A 25,263-nucleotide genomic window follows, 5' to 3' on the forward strand; every position below is an offset into this window, starting at 1 on the left:
GGAAAGATATAGTTATTACCCAATTGTTAAACCTTAGAATATTAATAGAGAGTATTTTATAACAATAAATATCTTACTTCTGTCTGATGTTGCGAATGGTATACTTGTTGAGAACTAACAAAAAGCGGCATTTTCGTGGATGGTCTTTGTTCTTGTTCAGGTACTTCCCAAGATGGTGAATTATTCGGGTCTAATGCTAATTGCGCTAGTCTAAGCTCCGTTATCCAGTCTTTCTTCACTAAAGGATTCTCCGTTTGGAACGTGTACATTTGACCTTGCTTTGTTACTAACTGCAAGCAACAACTATCCGCCCAAACCATATCTTCATCTTTTTGTTGTATTGAATGTTGTATGGATTGTAGGATATGTTTAGTTTTTTCTAGCGTCATTCCCTTTAAATTGAAAATATTTTTACTGACACACATATAACATTCAAATAAATACCATACAGTTTGTGTAGCTTCTCGTTTACCTCGTATTTACCCTTTAGTTGTGCAACTAAATCGCTTATCCTAGACATTACTTCATAATCGTGCATTAAATCGTTCATTTCGACGCACAGATTATCTGCACCCACTTGCCCGCATTCTCCGCTCTTATCGGATTTTAGACTGCCACCTTTATTTAGACCAGCAGTCAGTAAGCGGCTTAAGGTTGGCGAAGTACTTGTATCCTGAATCTATGACCGTAACAAAAGATCATTACTGTTATTATTATTAGTGTAGTTTTGATAGATTTCACGATAGCGTTGTGCAGTTGCATTGTCAAATTGTACAACCACTAATTTTTCTGCTCATCTTTTTATCATTAATTGCATTTCCGTGTTGCATAAATGTACGTCGTGTACCTCAATGTCCGATACAGGATACGTCCACTTCAAAGTTAGTCTTTCACTTCCGGTAAAGTCCTCCGCGGATCTTGGAGTAACCGAAACGCAAACTACAAGATCGTTTAACAGCAGTAACCTCCTTCTCTTCGACTTTGTTATCATACCATTTTGGTTAAATTCCTGAAAGTATTAACGATGATATAAATAAGGAAATTATAACAGAATATTTTAAACGTTGGTGAATGTACCTACCAGTTGCGTAACATTGTCTTCTCTTATAAGATACCTGGATGAGGATGAAAGAGGACGATGTGACAATTTCCCTGATACATGTCGAAGCATTTCCTTGAACGCTTGGAATTGTTCCGCTTCGCGTTTTCTCTCATTCAACATTTCCGCTAAACTCTCTAGTTGTGTCAGCGCCAATTGCAACGACATCCTATCGTGATGTCCTTGCGGCGTATGTTTTAGTAAGTCCTAATGAAATATTTTTATCATTTCGACGAAGTTATTGAAAATGAAGATAAGATATGTATTCGGAAACGTAAAATGTAGTTACTTGTAAGAACAATATGAACTGCGGAAACCTTTGCACTGGTTTGACCATTAACCCAAAAAAGGACAACCTGTCGTGTGCACTTATTTGTTTTACCTGAAATACAAAAGCAGACGTTGAAACACTTTCGATTACTTAACAATATAAGCTGATAAGCAAGTAGAAGCATCGTCGTCAAATCACACCTTAAAGAAATCAGCGAGCGCAGTTTTTCTTTTTGATTCCTGCTTAGCCAAATCCATAGCTACTGAAAAATTGTTTATAAATCCGCTATAAATATCAAGAACGATAGCTTTGCTGAAACTTGCTACAAACACATCTCCTAACTTTTCGTCTCTGTCCCACGAACGTACGCATTCTGCTAACGCAATTCTAAATAGCGTATGGCATTGTAGAATTTCAGGCAGTCTATGAAACAACGTTGCTATTTTGGCCTGACTCAATATAGGCGGTGAGGATTCCTCGAGCGGTTTCTTGTAATCCTGCAAGGGAAAATGTATCGTTAAATGAACTTCTTAGGGCTCTGCGGGTGGGTTTCGCATGTAGCACGACACAAGTTAATACGTACGTTCACTAGCCTCTGCAACGTGGACACGTAACTGTTTTCAGAATGTACTATAGCGGCCACTATGTGTCTTCGTTTTAACTGTTGAGGAGTTAAATTCGGAGGCGTCGGAGGAAGAGCGGGTGGAGTCTGTCTGCGTTGCTGCATGCACTGGAATTGCACCATTGCGCTATTCTCCTCTTCAACCTGAAGAGAAATGCATGGATAATTAAATGTTGCGTGTAGAACAAATGCAAATGGAGAAACAACTCTTTACATTAAACAACATTTTAAAACGTAACGGTAGCGCGAAACAATTTATTCTACAATGTGAAATTAAAGTAACATCCTGGACAATTACTTCGCAAAGTTGAGGCATTTGAGATGTTTTGATTGGACTGGTGAGGGACGCGGTATCAGAGGAATCCACGTCGTATTGTTGCGTCGATCCTCTACGGATGCTGAACCATCTAGATAGCCGGCCATGATTTCCGGGCGAATCCAATGGGTCGGCATTGTTCATTCGCATATTTTGCGACCTCCACTTGTCGCACAGCGTTCTTGCCTTGTGCAACGTGTTCCTCAATTGACAATTACTTCTGCGGAGAATGAACAATCGTTTCGATTAATTATGTACGTCACCAGAAAGATATCGTTGTGAGAAAATAAAGAGTCCAATGATTCGCTCGTTGCACCAACAACAATCAATCAATCAATCAAACCGGCAAACTTTCTATTTCGCTTTAATCACTTAAAACTATTATGGAAAATAACATATTACAGACAATAAATGGTATTTTTATGAATGCTATTGAATGGCGTACTTTTTATTATAAAATGGTGTATTTTTTGCCATAAAATACCGCATTCGTGGGCATTGTAAAAAAATATTCATTCGACGTAATTGGTGCTTACTTAATACTGATATTACTCTTCTCACTCTCGTCGTCCGAGGAAAGGTCATGATCCGACGCTGAGCACCACGAGTCCTCGCTTCTAGCCGACTGTGTCGAGGTGTTGGACCTAGTTGCCTCCAAGGAGGGATGGTGCTGTCTGTGCGTTTGACCGACGGTTTCCATTTTAGTCGGTCCTACGTCATCCCATGATCTGCACCTTGAACGTGGTTCATCTGAAACCGACACGTCTAGCTGAACTAGTCGAACTTGAGCGCCATAATAAAGTGAAACTACGACAATATTATTTTCAGTGAAACTGAGTAGAACTGAATGATAAAAACAAGGAACAATGCTATTTCTTCTTTCGTTTTGTAGATAAAAAAAAATGCAAATATTTTTTTTTTAAGCGCGAACAGATCTTGTAACTATTTAGTCGGCACTGAAGTTAGAAAATCTTCAGATAACGATTCTGCGTTGAGTCTAGGTTAATAGATAGTACTCTCGAAGAACTGAATAGATAATTCAAAATTATTGAAGTGGGTCGTGACGATCCACACTAACTCCTACAGTTGGCTCTTGTATTCGTTAGATATATTAGCTGTCGACATTGTTTCTAGTTCAACGGGATGATTCTCGATAATTAAGACACGGTTGATCTCAATGTTCGAGTAACTCTGACGACGCAATGATAGAAACTTTAATGCCCTACTTAAAACTAAACTTCCAAAAAGTAATGTGTTTTAACCCTTTCCAATTCTACGTCGAGATGGACTCGGCGTTAGTTAAAATATAATCAAATAAATATTAACGAAGAAGAAAGTTCTCGTTAATTAATCATCTTTTTTTTAGTTTACTGGAACTTTCTTTTATAACTTAAATTACCTTAAAATGTAATTAATAATAAATTCTTACTTGCTTTTGAACAGACCTTTGGACTGTAAAGGGTTAATATATGAGAAGTGGAACACGGAATTATAATCTAATATAACTAGCACGCGTTTCGTAAGAATTGTTCGCTAAACGACCTATTCGAGATCACAACTAATTTCCATACGCCTTTTAATACAACTATATTTTAGTAACGCGTATGACGACAACCTCTATTTATACAACATGTGTCAATCGTTTGAGATTTGATCACCATTCTTCAGGGGTTAATAAAAATATTACAAACGTTCATTAGGAAAAAAAGTAGGTAAGTACAATTGATTTTCCTTTCTTTTTTCCTTTCTCGAAAGCTGTGATTAATGTTTACCAATAAATATGATATATTTTTAAGATCATTTCGAGCACAACGTGGGCGTTCCTTCGAATGAATGTGCACGTCATCCAATAATCGATTTCGCAATGGAATAATTGTATATTTGCCATTTCCCTCACGTACTCGTTCAGTTCACGTTTGCAAACAATGACTCCTTTTTTTTATCAATTTTCTTAAACTTCTATTCTTTCTGTATTTACCTTTCTTTTAAAAGCTTCTCAAATATCTACAATTTTCTAATGGAAGAACAACAACCGCGCCTCAATCGTGTTATACAAAAACCTTTAAACTTACTGCAAACACGTTTAGAAATAATATAAACGCAGATAAGGATACGCGTGAATCATTTCTTCAAAGTCATAATGTTGGTTCAACTATTTTATGTATAGTTGACCTTTACTTAATGCGAACATAGTATTGTCTCGATGCGGGACGAAAAAGATAAAGATAACCCGTATTACCCTCGCTCAAGGTCGCGACCCCACATACACGAGTACATAATATTTAATTATATTATGTATCTCTAAAAAGTATCTTCAGAGTCCAATATTTATCCTACGTAATAACATAAATGAATATTTCCCACATTTTACAGTTAAATTGGGCGTGTATACGGGAATTCGACTTAAATTCACTTGTACCAATGACAATCAGGATGTAAGAAAAAGTATTTTGCTTTTAGACTCGGTTATTGAGGAAACTTAACGCTTAATAACATGTCTAATGTATAAACAATATATTTTGCCGATACTTTTTTTTACGAAGGTTAATTTTACAATTGCATTAATTTTACATGCACTAAACGATAGACTCGATCGTTTGTTTTTAACTAGGTTTATAAGCTTCGTGTGGACAACTGTCAACTAGTCGGTCGGTAATCGTCCGAATTAAATGCTTGACTCGTTCCCACGTTTCGTAGACAAACCCAGACAATGACCGATGTTTACCTATTCCCTTGTGCAGCTAATTAGGCAAATACAGTTCTGATGTTTCCACACAATTTATCCTAATGTATAATTTGTTTACGATATGCAAGAATATATTTAAGAGTCAAGAATAACGTGGCGCTGATAGAAGCGAAGAAAGAGGTAATTCAACGATATACCATTTATCCATTCAGAAACATTTAATTTATCGTTTCAACTTCTTAACGGATACAAATATGTTCATTTTGAATAACATTCAATACTTTATTGCCGACAGATGGTAAATAGGAAAGAAGAAAAAGAAAAAAAAAGACGATAATTACCAATTTAATTCGCAAATATTCTGTGAAAAAGTACAGTCAGAGTTGAAGTTAAATTTGCTTAAACCAGTTGGATACGCGTAAACGTTAACGCGTCATTTATAAATGTGGGAAAGAGTGGATGAAACGCAGAACGAGTCGCGTTAACCAGATAGTCACCCCAGTGTTAACACCAAAGTAACTTGAACGCGGCATGCACACCGGAAGACCCAATAAAACCAACAACGCGTGGAAGCTGCTGCTTCCGCACAAGGGACAGTTAGCCTTACAGTGGTTGCTAATTGCCGGAGAAAGGAACCTAAGTTCAAGTTCGAAGGAAATCGCGTTCTTTGTCTCGTACGTTAATAAAAGAATCTGAAAAAAATGACGAATACGCGAATATAATGTATGTGCTGAAAGCTTTAAAATCGATATAAGAACCATGGTACAATTTACTGTGACGATATTAGATTATGCATAATGCGAATAATTAACGCATTATATACTATCCAAAAGCGATTTCAAATTCTTTTAAAGTTGTAACTCGTAGTGATTACGTGTATCAATGTGTATCTATACAGTAAAACGCTGCTTTGCATTATGTGAAAAACATTTTTTTTTTCATTTAGATTGAATTTATATTGCGAACGTTGTTCGGAGAATGATGCGAACGAATACTGAGTACGATGAATATCGCCAAGCTTTTGTAAATTCCTCCCTGTGTTGGACATGTTTTGCATGTATATAGAGATTCTTTATCATTTCCTAGAGAGCTGCATGATCAACGCAACTGTGCCTACTGATATTCACTTAATGTTTCACCTATTAACCTCGCTGTGTTCGAATGTATATTTGATACACAATCATGGTCGTCAGATAAACGTCCGGTTGTAATGACAATAATTAGTTCTCTAATACAGCAATGACGTTAATGAATTCATTAAGTCACAAGTATCAAGTTTGTGCAATAAGTATACCAGTATGAATAGTATAGTTTCTTACATGTATATAGGAAAGAGACAGATGTGTTGTAAAAATGTCTTGAAAACTACTCTTATACTCTAATTTATTTGAATAGAAGCTTGCTAAAGAAAAAGAAAACGAAGGTTATGTACCATCTTCCGTTAAACTCGTACGGTTCCACTGTCGGTACGTCGTGTTACTTTTTTACCGATACTACAAGAACCTTGGATCTATGTCTTTAATGGATTAGCCATTGGGCATGTGTCACGTCGCGGCGTTACATAATATGATGCGCTTAATATATGTATACGTCTGAGTTTGTGAGCCGTTTCGTAAAACATTAGAACATTCTGGCTGGTATGAATATCGCAATAGATAAAACTCGATTTCTCAACGAGAGAACTCAAAAGATATCGCTTCTTCACAAAGATGATGCGATTCGAGGAAAAGTGTACAGTATCAAGACCAAGGCTATCCTGGATGATCTTAATCGCTTTGCAAATAATTCTATGCTCGTTTCTATATTATGTACGATCATAACCGAAGCATACTATATATGTATTATATAACCTGTCTGAAGATGTTGCACGCTAATATGTAGTACAACGTTATGGACAATGATGTATATGAATCACGTTTACCGACTAGTGCTGCGGTCTCTAGGGATATATCAGCAGTGTAATTTTAAAGTACACGACTAAAGATTACGTCACTTCTCTTTAAATGGTAAAGACAAGTATTATAGGTAAAACGATCTCGCGTAAAAACTTATTGTTATGCGCATGTATGTAGGTGCTGAGCCTTAATAATTTCATCTTTGTTCTAACCATTGTGTTTGCAATTCTACTCTCAATATGATTTAAAAAAAAAGAAGAAAAACTAATAATAGTATTAAAACGAAAATCTCCGTATACGTAGTTTTAGCGATTCGTTCTTTGCGAAGAATAATCCAAAAAAAAACAAAGAATAAAAAAATAGTTGCATTACCTGAAATCAGGTTTCTGCAACAAAAGAAGGGTAAACGTTCAAGGATAAAAACATCATAGACAAAAAGAATACGATTTTTACGCCATATCCTTTCCTCTCGCAAACCGGAAACCGCCGCAAACGACACATAACGCATTCAGAACGTTCGCTGGCCACGTCAGTTCGGCCTCGAGACTGACATACAGGCTTGCTTTTACGGCTCGAGTATCTCGTACGAATTAAAAAGGGAATAAAAGAAGAATAAACAGAGATTTCAGTTCAATCTTGCACGTTATACGAAAATATTCAGTTTCGACCGCTAATGCAATGTGAAAAATGCAGTGAAGAGTTTAACATTACAAGACTCGATTCGCCAAATTTCTCATGATTTCCGGCACTCCTTGAGCTTTCCTTAGACGGACTGTATTCACCCGAGATTTAAAAAGTGTCAGTGATAATTTCAGTTTGCATACCCTCACCGATAAGATCAGCGCAGAACCATAAGTTCTTCGCCGATTATCGCAACATGGTACGAGAGAGCGCGCGTATAAACGCACAGCTCGTACTTTGTTGTGGGATTTATCAAATTTCAGTGAAGCGGTGGAAAACAATGCATCGATGCTCTTTGAACGGACAGTTCGAAGAATGAAAAACAACGACTAGTAGATCCGGGGTTTAAAGGATAAATCATCGATCGCTACATCGTTGGCAGACTCGATCATTACTGTCTTTGCAGATAAACACGACCGGTTGTGACACCCCTTGTGTTTCGTACGTTTACTCGTACGCAGGAAGTCGATTATCGCGCCTCCATGCATCGTATGCAGCGATCAAGAAAATTATGTTCAATAATAAGAGGAACAACTGGCAATTTAGCGGCTCTTTAAAAAATGCTTAAACGTTTCAATATTAATCAAATATTGATCCATTTACGCATAGTGATTAGCTATAAGTACAAATTATGTACCTTCTTTTCCATTGTATTGTGATTCTTATTATTATATATACATACATTTTATTAGTACTTTATTAGCTAAATTTATAATCTGTTAGTTATATATTTGTTAGATATATTCAGTGCTGAGAAAAATTTTGATTACTGCGAGGAAGAATTTTATTAGATCTACAAAAGAAACAAATCTATGATAAGTGGGTGAGTATGATTCAATTATCTCGCACTACTAGAAGCGTTCATGCAAATATTGTACTCACCCAATTTAAAAAGATGGCCTACTTTATCAAATTTTCACTTCCCTCCAAAAAGATTGAATTATTCAAATAAAAACCACCATGGAATTTAATAAATGTCGTAAATAATCGCAATTGTAATTCAACAACGTCAGTAACAAGAATTACAGGGGGCAAAACCTCTACCGTTTCCATAAGTAGCGAAGACAGAACGGTCCATCGCTACTTCGAACCTCACTGAGAACTGCGCAGCCAAAAGGATGATTCGTTTTCTCGATTCACCGAACAACACTCGAATTATTTTTTCACCGCCATGTCGCAACACGAACTTTCACGAACGAAAATGTTTGAAAACGTATCGTCGTCTACCCACGCGGCCAGTGCACGCACGGGTGAACGCGAGAGAGTACAAACGTATCTAGCGCGTGCTGCATACCAGACGCCAGAGCACGTGTTTTTACATGAGAAAGAAAACGGATTTTCATGGCTTTTCGTGCGCTTTTATAAACGAACTCCCGAGAAAGCAGAAAAGAAATTCGTTAACCATATTTCATCTCTCTGTATACCTCGTGGTCCACGACAGAACGTTTAGGAGGTTCGAAACTTCACACGAGCGAACACGTGATTATTTCGAGGAACGTAAAGCTCGAGAAAGAGATTTTCAGCTATAGTTATTTTAAAGGAAGGTTAGATTTCAAAGAGAAAGAGAGAGAGAGAGAGAGAGAGAGAAAATTGTGTTTTTCTGCTCAATCGATTTACCTATCAATGAAAACTAATGAATTTTATTTTCTGCAATTGACATGAAATAAATATAACTGTGTTCGATTTAATACAACATGGCTGGTACTAACCGTTCCTCTATTGTTTCTTTCTCATTCTAAGCTACCCACTCGTTCTTTTCTCACGAGTAAATATATATGGAGAAATGAACGTCCAGTTGTGTCCACAATTCCGCGTCGTTGGAGTGCGAACTTTATAAAACGTAACAAGTAGATTTGTCCCGGAGGAATAAATGTTTCTTTGCCGAGTATTCCTTTTGCTTTAGTCCTATTAACTTATGCATGTTGCATTTGCATAGTATTAATACTGTGCTCCTTGTTGGAATATTTGAATACGTTTTTATATATGTCAGGAATAAAATAACTAATTCATGTCTTCTCGTATATATATGATTCAGATATTGCATACATTTCTATCGAAGAACGCGAAATTTATTCTGCTCTCACCATTCTAATCATTCGTTTATTACCCTCATAATTAAACTTATGCCTCGCAAGTATACAGTACTTTGCTAAATCCTTATGCAAATTAATTCAGCACCAACAACCGACTCCTGACATTCGTCCGTACAATGTATTATAAACAATCAAAAGCGTTCCGAATGTTCGCGACTTTACTAACCCACTGAATAGTTCAGCTTAACAGAATGAAACTTCGATACTAATGATACAGTCTAGCACCCTCCTCAGAATTTCAACCATGGACGATGCGGTGGTTACATCAAGCATGCTCTTCTTCAGAATCGGAGGTTGTCCAGAGAAAAGAAACGCGAGCACACCATCGAACAGTGTCCATCTTATCACAGTGTTGACAATCGATATATCGCAGAGATCGCGGTATATCGAATAAGCTACACTATTGATTTATCCTACAACTCGCGACACTCTTGTTCACTTTTTCAAAACGTACGATGTAAACAGAAGCGGATTCGACGATAGAAAAGGAACACGACCGTCAAGTCGGAGCACACGACCGACACTATTCTCTCGCGAGTCGCGTCACTGGTTGCTCCGCCGTGATCGGCTCACGTATATGCTTCTCGCGGAAAGGAGAAACAGAGGGACGTGCGCGAGCTTGTCTCGCACGATGCACGCGATAGCACGTGCGCATGCGTTTCACGCGTCTGCGCCGTCAACATTCTCGCTTACGCGACCGTCGCGTTCTGTACCTTCGATCACACCGACGACCGCAGGGTAGAAATGAATGTTTGAACGACGAGGACACGTGAACGCAACAGGGAGGGAACGAGATATCGGGGAGCGTTACTCTCCGTTCGGTTCAACGCTATATTTCCTGATAAGATCGCGCTCTATAAGATCGGTTAACGGGCAAAGTGAATTACTCGTTTTCATGTAAAAAGTAAATTGAATAACAATCATTTAAAAAAGTTTTCTTTTTACTATTCTATACTTTGCTTAGTTGATATTTCTTCTCTTTATCGCGCCTATATTGTATGTTATTATCAAACTGTTCGCAATATTATACAGACGTATAAAGAAGGTAGATGAATGAAATTAGTCAAGTGATGACCTCGCGGATACCGTGATTCGCACATGCTGAATTAGATCCATTGAGTCGAGTGTGAAGGATCTTAACGGATAATGGGAATTTATAAAACGAAGCCGGCGGAATAAAATAAGGAGAATAATTATCATGCCGTTTCATTGTTCTATATGTGATTGATCTGTAGTTCGTGTTATGCGTGGCCTTATTATTATTATTGTTGTTTTTATTATTATTGTTAACACGTATTAGCATTGGATATCTAACTATAGCGATCTAGTAGGAAAATTTAAGTCTATGATAAGGATTTATATTACTGGTACACATATTATCTTTCAATGTAGGTCATTTCGCAAATAAACTATGGTAAAAGTGGTCTATTACCCTCACAAGTGATTTAAGACGCGGGTCACGGTAATAATTAGCCACAAATAGCGTGGGTCACCTAGTCGATTCGCTGCAGGCGACGTGGGTCATTTGGCTGATTCGCCACAAGCCCATAGATCACTTATGCGATTTGCTATGCTAACGTGAGTCGCACAGGCCACTTATGGGGGAAGCGTGAGTCGCTTGGGTCATTTACGTCGAAATTTCGAATCAGGAAGCATTCGGTTACCGCTCTAACTGAAATAAACTGAAAAACGAAACGCGAACAACTAGTACGATTTAATAGCTACTACGAAACAATAGCGGAACGTTGAATACTTATCAAACAGTTTAAGTCGATTCCGAGTTCGCGACTGGAGTCCTTGCGTGTACCAATTGACTCTTCAAATGTTACAAACTTGTTGCTACCGATATTCTATTCGTCGTTTATCTTTAAACATGTGAGACGCGTATTCGCAGAGATTGGTATGGGCGTGAATAATTTACGCAAGTTACTGGCTAATGGAATACCGAAACAATATAGTCTCGGTCATGTTTTATCGGTTGTGCCCCTAGTCTAATTCGTCAACTCTTCGTGTCGGCACGATAGCATACACAAAATACGCACAAATGGCCGTACGAGAGGGCTCCAATATCATAATCTACAAGTACCTCGTGAGCAGAATCCAATAAAGCTGCTATTGTAAGACTGTTGTCAAATACAACTTCCTGGGACACAATCTGCACACGTTGTGCATTCAGTACTATCTGATCTTACTGATATTATTATCAAGTCTCAAAGATCAGTATCAAAAGTCTCAAACGTTTTGAAATTAAGAAACAAATTGAAAATGGTGGTGAATTGAGCAAGGTCAATTAATTTAAAACGCCATTGAACACTAACAACTAATTGACGCTACCATAATTTTTGCCCACCTCCATTGCTTGTCTCTGATTAAATCCTTCACGATTCACGATTGGTCTAAGAACATACAAGCAGGAGTACGAGCGTGTACTCTATTCGAGCACCCACGTATTCCTATAGAAAGGACACGAAGACACTGATTTCTATTCTGCTATTTCGAACTTTATTACGCACTACGAATTCACGCGCAAAGAGGGAACTTCAGCGGAGAACTATTTTTCACGCAAATTGGCTACTTCTAAAAGCGTTCTTCTCCAACTTTTCGTTTGCTTACTCTGTACGGACGGTTCTTTTCTCCGCCCGTGATAAGGGTAGAGGAAATGCGCGACAGGTGTGCTAACTCTTACTTAGTCCTCGATAAATAAGAATATTTAAACAAACGACGATATCGCAGGCAGGTGTAACGAGAAGTATCGTGTAACGAAAACTTCATATTATAGAAGCCAGATGAAATAGTCAGAATTTTCAGAAAGTTGCTTTCTAATTTGATTTTCTGATCGCTATTCGTTGATCATAAATAAAGAAGCCGCTGATTTGAATGAATAAAGTAATTTTATTCCGAGTTCTTGTCCTTTAATGTTTAAAAATTACACGCGACTTTACTTCACTTCCATCAGCTATTGAGAGAACGATTGTGTTCATAAATCAGAAATTCTGGTAGATTAGAGAACAATATCAGACGTCGTATGTTAAAAAAAAGAGAAAGAAACTATCTCTGTAAGCAAAATAACGAAAACCAATATGCATATTATCCGATTTAGGTTTTAAATATTAATAAGAAAATTCTGCAGGAAAAAATCTTTCTGTAGCAGTTAAATGCATTGTCATTTGAAGTTAATTAAGTTATCAGAAAAGTCAATCAGATACTGGCTTTTGCATGACCTTGTACTAATTTTTCTTTATAAACTGTAATATTATCTATCCTTTCATATTTTACATAGTGCTACGTTCTTCCACATCACGTAATTCTAAAGAAACTTTCTTAACAGAGCGAAGAACATTTCGTCCTGGAAGCTGCTTGTGAACTTATCAGTAAGGCTACTAAAATGGCGGAGTCGTGTCTTAGACACGAATATGTTAGGAACAGGCCAGAAATTTAATACATAGAAATGAAGGCGGAAACTGATACTTTTGGGAAACTATATTCCATGTGTTAAAGATCACTGTCCCTCTAGTGACAAGAACCGGCACACAATGTTTCTCTGAATGTGCGAATTACCGTACTTCCTTCCAATTAATTGTAACGCAAGCATAAACAAAGCGCGGAATTGCGCGCGTTCTAACTTCTATATTTCAACTGTATGCACGTCTAGAGGCGACTCGCATGTAGGAACGGATGCTCGAGCGCGGCATGTTGCGAGCACCGGCTCTCTGTACGACGTCAGTATGCCTCGAAACCTGTAAGACAATTCGTGCCAGCCGAACCAGTTAAGCACGTCTGTTGTATCGAACACCCACGTAAATGCACTTCGCCTACGACCGCGTGGTATATTGTTTCCTTTGTTCAGAAATAGAAGCGGGATACGCATCCCCTTGACTCTTTCTGCGTGGTTCTCTTCGATGAATCGCGCCGCTGTCCGCTTTGGCACGGGGTTTAAATAGGAACAGGCACGCCGAACGAATAAGGCATACAGCATGCAGGTGGAACGCGGCAATGCACAACAAACTCGCAGGTATACGACCGTTCTCGCACAACCGTCTGTGTACTTACCCGCAGACGAGCAGAGATGGTAGCTGCAATATCCGAAAGACGCATCCCACATACCACGGTGAACTTTCTCGTTCGCACAAGCATATTGGGTAATATCGCGAATTTAATTCACGTGTACGCCGCCTCCCATCGCGGCTCCATGTGTATCGGTTAAAATTTGTTCCCGTATTTTCTGAGAATAGAATATTTGGTAAAACGTTGCGAATCGCTTTACCGAGGTAGGGACGTTTAGTTTTACGACTAGATAAATTACTGAATGACTCGCGGCAAAAAGCCTAGGCATGGTAATTAATCGCGAGGGCAACCCAATTAAACGCAGGATACACAATACCGTCCTTGCCTTCCGGAAGAGTCTTGTAAAACGTATTGCGTCACAGGTGTATATACACGCGACGAATTGTGTTGTACCTATACTACCAATTAACTACCACGCGTCTCGTTTATCTCTGTTTCCTAATGTAACGATTAAATGTTCTATGTTTCCGTTGCGAAATGTTTCCCTCGCAGTCCTTAACCTAATCCTCCTTTTCTCCTAAAAACCAACGTTTCCATAAACCAATCGCGATAATCAATCGGTTCTCTTATTTTAAATTATTTTTTAGTCGAATAAATCGACTTTGTTTTCAAATAAGATTGTCGTTTACAGTAAGTTAATCGCATAAGCATAACGTGAGAAAGAAAAAGTGCAAGTTTTGAGGTTACGTGACGCGAATATTAATTTTAAGACGTATCAATTAAATAAAAGCAACTAGCAAAGTGTGGGCCTATATACATAAGTCTGGCAACAGCGCGCCAGTTGAATGCTCATTGTAAGCATGTAGCTTATATACCCAGAGTCGTGTGAGCGACTCACGGAGAGACCAGCTTTTTACAGTGACACACGTGCTCCCCACTAACTTTATTTCTGACGACAGAGTCCACGATTCGAGGAGTCATCGGCACGAGAATACTTCCTTTTTCGCTAGCGGGGAGCCGAATTTACTGCGACTACGCACACGGTTATCCCAGGCCCCCTACCCCGTTCCCATTTAAAACACATAACTGAGATTAGGCGGCAACTGTTTTCGCCAGTGGGATACGTAAACCAGTTTGTCGCCACTGATTTTCAATGGATGCAAAAGTATTCAATGCAGGTCCTACCGAATATTACGTAACCGACCAACGACCTCAACCGACGTTATAAACAATGAGTCCAAAAGGGATCGCGCTACTTCCTTCGTCGTCATTTCAGAACTATTCTTCTCAAATGACGATATTTGATTAACGAAGAATCGATTTCTTTCGCGAACGGTACATTCTTATGGCTCGTGACATATGTTTAAAAGTTGCATTGTATATCTTGTATGTAGAGTTACACCCTATTCTAAATAGAGACTAATGAATTTATGACAACTTTGCAGTGAATATACGTATAAAATATTTAAAGCCATTGAACCCCGGTTAATGGTACACCGGTGAGAGGAAAAGTAAAACGAAACAGGTTTTTAGGAAAAGCGAAGTGACTCCGTCCTGTGAAATAACGCAGACTGGATCGAATTACGTCTATCTACCGTGCTATTATCGCAATGAATTGCCTTTTGCGGTTGCAGATACATGCGCGATGATGCTTGTCACGGTCAGTGTCCCATTTTCCTTGAGTTTTGCGTTTTTTCGACCCGTTTCCCGACTGCACATATGTAGACATGCGTCGCACAAATTTTTTGTTCAATACTTGCTCTACAAATTTGCTTACATACAAGGTTTATACGCCAACAAAGTTTATAACGCGATAGACCATGTATTTTAAATAGTTCAAACTGTGGAACGATATCGGCAGAAACGAACGAACTAGATACCGCTATCTAGTCAAGCGAAAAGTTAGGCTTTGCTTATGTAATACATCTCGCTTCGAGCTGGTGAAGATAACATTTTAATGTTTACTGCTTGTGCAACAAACACTAAAGAAACGCACGAAGAAAACCACGTGGCCTCGCGAAGAGTTTTACGAACACGAACAAGATAACGTGTGTATCCTCTGTTATAGAGATTCAGGATACGGTGTTTTTCATTCGTGTCTGAATATTCAATTGGATTATCGATGTCGCGTTTCCTTTCATTCATCTCGAGCGATTTATCTATGACAATAAGTTCTATGCGAACAATAATAAAATCGAACGGAATACAACTGTAAATTTTTAATAACCAGCGAAATACCGACAGCCGGTATGACATTTCAATCTACAGTTTTATAAAATAAAGCACGCCCACGCACGAATAACAGGTCCTATGATCTAGTAGACATTCGATACTCGTCTGACCGCCGGTTTATAAGACCACAGATCACTCAGCATAAATTACCATATTAACTAACCGCGCAGAGGTGTCCCCCCAAATGCGTTGCTCAAGCGTCCCAATCTCGAGAATCGAGACGAATTAGAATTTTAAATCGATACCGCACAGGTGTCGCGCGTGCACCACCACAGAGCCGTTCGATCGAACCCGTACGAGGCGTACCGATTACAACAAATGCACCTCGATAGCGTAGCGAAAACATACGGTTTATCTTTCGATGTAACGTCCGTGTTATACGCGACTATTCGATACATCGATATGCGTATGCAATTGTTTTACGACATAATGGTCCGCCTGCGAACATTTACTCGGATTTATGACTCGATGAGAAATAAAATTGCAAAACACATTTGACTCCGGCGCTTGCAAATTGCGAGAATAGCTTGCTTCGTATAAGAAAAATATTTTGAAAACATTCATGGATACGATTGAACGTAACGATCATTTAAAATGACTAAGTTACTTATATATTATTTAGGTACTTTACGTCCAGTCACCGCGAAATATGCGATTTAAGGAATAAATGTGATTCACAAACGGAATCACTTTGACGAAGATTTGATAACGAAACACGTCATAAAACGATTCGCAGAAGGATCCGGCGATGAACGAGAAAGAGACATATGGACGATGGCAATAAGAACGCGCAATGGGCACTGTCCTGAAGCTGACGCCGAATGATACGGGCGTTTCGTCGTTTCCACGCAACCGTACCGATGCCAATTACCGGAACAATGATTCGACTATGTCGCAATAGAAACGATTGCCACAAAGTCAATTTGATATTTTAAATTTGTTCCAGCCGCTGTGAGAGTGTGAACACTAGTTTCAAAAATAATAACCCAATAACGAAAAGCGTTCATGAACTTCCACCCCTCCGTTGAGGATGTTTCAAGACAAATCGTACGTACGCGTACCTCTCGTAGCAACGATACACCACCGATATGTATATAGTAGAATAAAGCGTTGTATTTTTATAAGGCAACGGCCAAAAAGAATTCGAATAGGTCCATAACAGAGGGGTGAACGTTCTGTTTCTAGTCGAATGCCTTCACTGAGCGTGCATGCGACAGAAGCGAAATCGCAGTACACGAGACGAGGCTTCGCGGATGATTTTGACAAGCACTCACGGGAAGGAAACTTACACTTGATCAAGATAACACCGTTATGCAGCTCCTCCATCTCGCGGAGGCGAGCGATTCTTGTCGCGTTTCGTCCTCCAGGTTAAAAGCCACTGTTCGTTATTGAGCACCGACTGCTGGTCGTTTCTTTCGTCTCCGCAATGTGCTCGCGACCGAGTTATCGAAGCCAACATACGCGCGCACGCTCTCACGTTCAATCAGGGGAACCGCGAAACGACACTGCTCCAGCACAGGGGAATACGGTTGACGGTTGAAAAATCACGCCGTACACGTGGTCACGCGGCCAGCCGCGGGCATAATTAATATCGCAACGTGCACCGATAAGTATGCGTCGTATACGACAAAGAAACGCCACCGAAACAGAGTAAACATGGCCGCGCGCGCGCCTCTCTGGCTCTCCGTAGCCCGCGGACCCGTCACGCACTGAGGGAGGTTGCATGGAAACGAAGGGCATGGAGGAGAGATAGAGAGGCTGCTCGAGAGGGAGAAAAAGAGAGAGGGAGCATGATCGAGGCTGTGTTGACCTGGCTAAAAGAGAGACACACTGAACGAAAGAATGGAATACAGGGTGCTGCAACTTAGAAACGAGAGAGAAAGTCAGAGAGAGAGTGAAAGAGTGAGTAGGCTGTGCGTGGTACGGAAGTGAGAAAGAGAGAGAGAGAGATTGGCGAGCTAACTCGAGAGAAATAAAGATGAAAGAAACTGGACAGAGAGGTACAATGGAAGAGTAAGCCCATTCTGCGTGTACCGAGCGGAAGAAAGGAGAAAAAGAAAAAAGAGGTAGACGAAGAGGATGCGATTAACATAGAGAAAGGGAAACAGAGATGGCCTTATCATTTTACGGCGGTTTACAGAAACGGTCGCCATGTGGCGCCACGTGAAACGCTTGAACTTGATCGCGAGAACTTGCGTTCCTAAACGAATAGGATAAAAGCACGATCCTTTGACCTGGGGTATTGTTGAACGGTAAAAGCGCACAGCAGCTGGACTTTGAGAATTATTGTTGAAAATATCTGCCCAGCTTTCCACCTTCTTTCTTAGAAGGGATAGTACAATGAAATATTCTTGGAAAAATTCCAATCCCATGAACAAAACAAACCAAAGACAATTTAGAATTTATTCTTATTTCTAAAAGGAAAAAAAAATATTTAGAAGCCTAATTTTATGCTAATTACTCATTTTTAAAGTGTCAAATTTTTAATGCAACTCTATATTCGTTTACTGACGTCAGATTTACTGAATTTGCCTAATTCTGGTTCTAAATATTTATTACAGTATTGTATCCGATAGTTTATATCGACACACTATTTTAACATTCCACAAATCGTGTGAAAATATATTAATCCCTGCTAACCAAATTTGGAACTGAAATTTCTAAGATTTCTACAATACATATTACTAACGAAACATTTTTGTCAACGACTGATTAAAGGATCGACATTACTCGTTGGAATATAATATGGAATATGGTCGATAACACAGTGAATCAAGAGAACAGAGTACGGATGATCGAGCAACAGGAAAAAGAGCTGTTGTGTAGTTTTAATGAGAGATGGCGATGCAGTTTGTTTTCCTTTCTTACTTGGCATCCATCCAAAGAGTAGCCTTGCCCGTGGATCAACTCGTCTGTGTACTGTTCAAGTATGTATTTCGTGTCCCCACCAAATATACATTCGCAGCTTCCACCACGGCGGTAGTGGACTGTATTGCGTGTTACTCCCCCCTAATTCTTCGGTAAGGACTGAAATCAGGTCTAGATTTTAGTATGCATCCGAATCTCAGACCATGAGAAGTTTTCATGTGTATGTTCGTTCCTCTGCAAACTCTTAACGAATGTTCATCACGATGCAGGCCTCTCAGCATGCGAAATTTCGATGTGAGTTCTGATTTGTAGAATAAATTGCTCTCTGCTCGGTGTATTTCGACAAAAACCACGTGTACACGATTCCTTCTTTCGTGCTTGGTACGACGTTTATCATCGCAATTAATACCGATTGTGTTTGGAACTTGAATTTATTTATATTTTTATTCGTCCCGCGTACACGCATACGTCAGTCATTATGAGCCATTTTGCTACGTAGATGTACATATTACGATACGCAACTCGTAGTCGCATTTCTCTTACGTCATCATAGTTACGCTACTCCCTTCCTTCGCTTACGCTGCGCATTCCCAATTTCCTCTGCTTGATTTTAATTACTATTTGCAACTTCATTCAATTCAAATAATAACTATTTTCGCTGTTATATATTACCGTTCATTGGAATAATAATTTACAGTGCACGGAGTATACGCAGCATTTGTGTCATGACGCATTAACTGCAACCACTAAAGATTTGCGCGCGTTCGCGACTGCGCCAGCAGTCAATTTTCTTGCTTACCCATTGTTGTCCTTTCCATCAGCATCTTTTACTTCCTTTTTTCCCTTGAACCTTTCTTTCATCCGTAACTAATATAACAACGTGATCATCCATGCCACGATATTTTATCGGTCATGTAACCAAATCGTTAACTCTCGTTTTTACAATGGTCAGCAGACCTATCTCGATGCACACGAGCGACTCGAAGAAATGCGTAACGCGGCTCGTGCGCGGCTATCCATGTGTTCCCGCGCTATTAAATCACATAGGTTCGTATTGTTATTCTTCCCATTATCTCGTTTCTTTTTCCATTCCTTTTTTCACTTTTTTTTCACCACGACAACCGGTCTCCGTCTGCTCCGTGCTCCAAGAGACGACATTCCTTCGTCAGTATAATAAGCACCTAATAGGAATCGTTACCACGACTACGGCGATAATAATCGCGAGTCACGCAGGTAGTTGCAGCGATTCCCCTCCTATTTTGCGGATGTCCACAGGGACCGAGAATCTCACCTGCCGTTTCATTCAGCTTCGACGGGATAATGGAAAGCTTTTCACCGGTCGCAAATATTCCGCTCAAGCTGGATGGCAGTAAGTACAATACGCATCACATGAACTAAGCTAACTTTCCCTTTTTCTCTCTTCTCATCACATTGTGAGAGGCTTCGAAAAATTCTATTTTTTTCCTTTCAAACGTATCAAAATTTCTAGAGACAATAATATAAATTTGTTTGTTTTATAAATATATGACGAATTGTAGTTAAATCAATTTTTAGATAGAACGCCTGTAGAAATGTATTTATAATAGTACACTTTACTCCAAAATGAGTTTAAAACATACTTGGTCAAAGAAAGTTTGAGTTTTCGATTGTTTTTAGATCATAATGTAATGGATACGTTACGCCAATTCGCACTTTCTCTCATAGTAAAACACAAACTGTTCACTGACGATACAACGCGCGAAATGTATGCCCGGGAGTCACAGAATACCGTTGGAGTCAAAGGAACACTGGGATTCGTTTTCAGTCGATGAACACAAAAATACCAACAAAAAGAGACTCGTTTGCATCATTTAGAAGATACGGGACGAATAATTTTCCATACATTGAAATGCAATCGTGGCCGGCTCGTTTTACCATCGGTCACGCTCTTTATTTTTTTTTCTCGCGTTAGAGCGTACGCAAGTAGAAATACTAGAAAAAACGTCTACGTCTCAAAGAAAGTAGCGGTAGCTGGTGAAACTGAGAAACAAAGTTTATGCCAAAATTGAATCACGAGGTCCAAAATAGAGTAGAACACTAAAATATCGAAAATTGAAAGAAAAGCGAGATGTTCATGACTGCTGGTTTAAATCGCTGCAAATTTAGCTTTTATTTCATCCTACGTTATATCAAGAGTGAGCGGACTCTATCCGCATTTTACTTTGTTAAATAAGAACGAAGATTATTTCAAGCCAACAAATGTTACATTAAAAATGGTCTTTTTCAGCATTTTAATTAATTTACACATATACTTGTATATACAGTATATTACACACATATATATATATATATATATATATATATATATATATATATATATATATATATATATATATATATATGTAGTACGTGTAAGTGAATATTAACGAAATTACTCGTTTGACGCATCTATTCATGTCGTCTATCAAAGTATATTAGATATATCACCTTTTAATGAACGGAAACGTTATACTGCTACCCTAAACGCAGCGTGTCAGAAGAACGGAAACGGAAATGAACGGCAATACTGCATTTCATCCGATATATCATCTTGCTAACTCTATTCTATCAAGCCGTTCTTCTTGAACCGTTTCTTTACTAAATGTGTACGCTTGTCGATAAGAGCAAAACAATAGGCCGATTTTATTCTGCATCGCGAATAGTGTCTTCACTGTTCATTTCTTGGAATGCGAATCGCGAAAATACGCAGCACAAAGCGAAACTGAGCACGTTTCATTATCATCCGTTATCTAAAATGTTCGGTACCGATTTCTTTCTCATGGATTTTAGGTACATTCTGCAACAGATGCGAGACGAATTCCCAACGATAATGGCTAACGTGCATTACAGGGTGCTGAAGAAGAAATGGTCCAACTTGTTGCAGCAATACAAAGTGAGATAAGACAGAGACACCTTCTATTGCTCGATCGATTAGTCGAGATCGCGTTAATTCCCGTGTACAAATTAGTATACTTTACTCTAATTTGTTTCCGTTTCGACACGAAACACAGTAAAACAGTTTAGATTCTCCCTCGTTACATAAGTGCCACAGCATAGAGAGAAATAGCCGATCACGATGACATCGCATTTAAACCGCCGTGAATGCATGGATTCGACACGATGATTTCTTGCTTTTATGCGACTCAGTATCATCACCGCTAACCTTCCCCCGCTCGTTTAGTTTTTTGTTGTTAACCTTAACTATTCCCTGAATTTTTTCCGAGAAAAAGAGATAGATCGAGACAACGTGCAAAAAGATTCCGTTTTTATAAATATATTTATCTTTTGTCACATGAATTGAAAGTATGCAATCAATTATAGTAACTCGATCATTTCAACTTAATCTTTCGATGTTTCCTCGACTCTCATATCTAAACGTATTCGAAAACTGATGATGTCGACAGATACACCAAATACTATTCAAAAATGCAACTATACAAATATTAAGCGCATAAATATTTCATTCGATATTTATTGTTCGCATAATAATGTCATCAATAATCATCCGTAGAAAATTTTTCGCATCAAATATATTAGTACGTTTCGTACTATCTAGATGTCGCTCGAATCAGAGCAGTGACCTTAAGCGCGCATTGATTCAATGGAAAAGTAGTCTGTAACCTAACTCAACCGAATACTATACAACCAACAACTCACATAGTGTTTCTTTGAAGAAGATTGTTGGTTACAAAATTACCTTTAAACTATTAAGGCATCACGTGAAAATTACGAATAACGACAAGCCAAGTTGAAACAGAAATTGACAAAACGCGGATTGGGGCGCTATCCTTTGCTTGTTTCTCGTATTATTACTATACATCTGCCACAGTGATCTGTTGAAGGAATTGAAAAATCCGGTACACGGGGACAAAAACAAGGCGGATGACGTCTCGTGGCCGTTTTACAATGCGATCGACGAGATTCTCGGACACGATCGGGGGACCACTCCAATCAGCGACGAATATATCGATCCTCACGAATTCCTGTACGTCTCCGTGACACCGGAAGAACCTGTGTCCTCCGTGGACACGTTTCTGTTGCGGTCTGACCCGGAAATCGAACGTCGAACCTGCGATTCGTTTCCGAAACAGAAGCTAACAGCTCTTGATACCGATTGCTCGATCGAAATCGAGAAAGTACGACCTTCGACTGTTAACAGGTATATTAATCAACTGTGAACGTATTTTTTTCTGTTAAGCGCGAATAAATAATAATAAATTGGGTGGAAAAGGGCGGAACCATCTGTTCATAAAATAAATAAAAACACTGTTACCTAATAATCCTCCTTTAAAACTCTCAATTCACAATTTTAGAATTTCCAGCTGATGTCTCTTAAGAGCCACCGAAGCGATCAAGCTTCGTCTTGTCTGGTGCCATCTGATTTCCTCGTTCCACCCTCCCCTTAGTATCAGTTTACTTCTAGTTATAATCAAAAACCGGATTCTTTATCGATTTTCAGAGAGAGGGGTAAAAATTCGACGCGCAGGAAGCGAGAGACGCGAGGCGACCCGATGCCGCGACTACCACGTGCCACGGAGTTGATAATCGATCAAGTGACATCAGAGGATGGCTGTCCAAAGGCTTTATCCAGGTTACGTCGGAACGATGTCGCGTCGAACCGGGACAAAGAACGGGTGCCGTGTAACGTGAATGAGGAGAGGCTGCGAAAGTCGCGGAGGAGCCGACTGCCGGCGTATCGTGAATCGTGGGCCGATCGACGTATCGAGCAGATCTTCGACTACATCAAACGACGGGACGAGGAGAATAGATCTATCATGCTGCGAGTGATGCACGCTGTGGAGAGCATTGCTAATAAGCTATGACATTGCTCAGTGTGCTGCGAGGGGAGAAACGAAGAAAACGGAACTGTAGCTGGCCACTTTCTACAAATTATTATGTAACTGAATGATTAACGATGTGATAAGATTACGTGGAAGATAGTTTATATAATGCGGTCTTTTACCCTTTACTTTTCAAAGAGTAAGGGGTATGGCTTTTGGATGAAATGGAAATGCCTTTGTTTTCTATGTGAAAGGAAAGGGTCGATTTTTTGATTGATATTTTATAAGTTCGTACTGCGCGATGGGTAACTAGTAAAAATTAAGTAGATACTAAAATTTGATATCTATTACAATCTTGGAACAAGATAAAAATTTGATAACGGTATAATTAAACATAATTTTCTGTACAATACAATTACAGCCGTGAAATGGTTGAATTGTGTGTACCACAACAGCTGTTTTGATTGCCACGTTAAGAAATGAAAGAAAGAGGGAAAAAAGGAAAGAACTAACCGATAAATTAAGAACGAAATTGGTCGTAAGTTGGATTCAAGAGAAGCATCGATGTATCAAGGGTTAGAGATCGATTACAATACGAATATTATACGCTGTCGAAAGGAGAACCAACGAAATATCAGGATAACGGCGTTAAGCTATGACTGGTGCCTTTCAACTCGTTCTTACACGCGTTTCACCTTCTGATGGCTTTTCGCATAACTTCCTTCCCGCCAAAAAATTTGGTTATTTCTTTCAGTAAGACAATTGCTATTATTATTGCGGAACGGACAGACCATTACACGTAAGGAAGCTTGCTTTTTTCGATGGCAGTCTCATATGTTGACAAAATGTCTTTCATTCACAATGGAACATTAAGTAGTTGATGTTTTGTCTAATTGTAATTAGGACTTTCTTTGATTTCTTATGGAATTTAATTCTGCTTTCATTTGACTTTAGAAACAAAGTTTAAATATATTCTACAATGACTTGGTGAAAGTAAAAATGTGTTCAACTTGCAAACTGTATAGCTATTTTATCTGATGTTATACATTCGATAAATCAATTTTTAAATTTATTCTGTCTATTGACAACTGATATAGTGATTAGTCATAGCTATTGATTACCGAAAAGGAGAGCTATAGTTCTCATATCGAATAGCGAATCTCCACGATTCTGGAGTTCGAAAACTTCACCTTGAAATTCCGAGAAAACTCACAACGTCCTACGATAATTAGCACAAAGTAAGAATTGTTTCGAACAGTCTGCACGAGTGTCCTCGAGTTTTTGTTTAGAAATTAAGGTAAGCCTGGACAGATTGGAGGATCACGGCAAGATCCCGCAAACCATATGGTCGAGTGCCTAAGAGATTGCTCTTTTCTAAACATCTGCCCCTCTACCTCCCACTTACTACGTATACAAGATTTTTCATATGTATAATAGATTTTATACATGGTAGTTCACAATTTTAAACCAAAGAAAATATTTCAAGACAAATTTTTCCATCTGTGATCTATCGCTTGTAAAAAGAAAAAGTAAGTATCATTGGGTTTCTAATATCGATTAATTCGAGAATGGAATTTCCTTCGAAAAAAAATGCCACTCATTCCCGAATCAAATCGAAATTCGAAAGAGTAAACATCCGATTTATATTTTCATAGAACCTCGATCAGTACTACACTACATCAAAGAAACCCTGTAC

General features: G+C 38.9%; 2 protein-coding genes across 10 annotated transcripts in view; one reads left to right on the forward strand and one right to left on the reverse strand.

Annotated features, from left to right (window-relative positions):
• Window positions 1–25,263, reverse strand: part of LOC143428729 (rho guanine nucleotide exchange factor 10) — a 37,381-nt gene that overhangs the window by 2,498 nt on the left and 9,620 nt on the right. For 4 of the 9 annotated variants that reach the window (XM_076903793.1, XM_076903792.1, XM_076903794.1 and 1 more), the window contains 9 exons: window positions 2,845–3,058; window positions 2,291–2,528; window positions 1,954–2,136; window positions 1,571–1,867; window positions 1,389–1,481; window positions 1,082–1,306; window positions 848–1,009; window positions 473–679; window positions 78–392 (listed from right to left, as the gene is read on the reverse strand). In XM_076903793.1, coding sequence (XP_076759908.1) covers window positions 78–392; window positions 473–679; window positions 848–1,009; window positions 1,082–1,306; window positions 1,389–1,481; window positions 1,571–1,867; window positions 1,954–2,136; window positions 2,291–2,528; window positions 2,845–3,058 — 1,934 coding nt within the window. Of the gene's footprint in view, window positions 1–77; window positions 393–472; window positions 680–847; window positions 1,010–1,081; window positions 1,307–1,388; window positions 1,482–1,570; window positions 1,868–1,953; window positions 2,137–2,290; window positions 2,529–2,844; window positions 3,072–9,279; window positions 9,615–9,820; window positions 9,885–13,724; window positions 13,908–17,189; window positions 17,610–18,768; window positions 18,921–25,263 lie in introns of those variants that run through there. The other 5 variants (XM_076903796.1, XM_076903795.1, XM_076903798.1 and 2 more) reach the window with 5 other exon arrangements.
• Window positions 18,924–23,652, forward strand: LOC143428740 (uncharacterized). The gene is made up of 5 exons (XM_076903840.1): window positions 18,924–19,062; window positions 20,044–20,137; window positions 21,577–21,679; window positions 22,629–22,945; window positions 23,246–23,652. The coding sequence occupies exons 1-5, from the start codon at window positions 19,020–19,022 to the stop codon at window positions 23,607–23,609; spliced, it is 921 nt and encodes a 306-aa protein (XP_076759955.1). The 5' UTR covers window positions 18,924–19,019; the 3' UTR covers window positions 23,610–23,652.

Source organism: Xylocopa sonorina, chromosome 11 (genome assembly GCF_050948175.1).
Source record: "Xylocopa sonorina isolate GNS202 chromosome 11, iyXylSono1_principal, whole genome shotgun sequence".
NCBI lineage: Eukaryota > Metazoa > Arthropoda > Insecta > Hymenoptera > Apidae > Xylocopa > Xylocopa sonorina.

Bases quoted from the DNA above. Each gene is read 5' to 3' on its own strand.
- LOC143428740 (XM_076903840.1), top strand. From the start codon at position 19,020: ATGTTCATCACGATGCAGGCCTCTCAGCATGCGAAATTTCGAT. The intron at 19,063-20,043 runs GTGAGTTCTGAT...GGATGTCCACAG, and splicing joins TCAGCATGCGAAATTTCGAT to GGACCGAGAATCTCACCTGC. The intron at 22,946-23,245 runs GTATATTAATCA...ATCGATTTTCAG, and splicing joins CGACCTTCGACTGTTAACAG to AGAGAGGGGTAAAAATTCGA.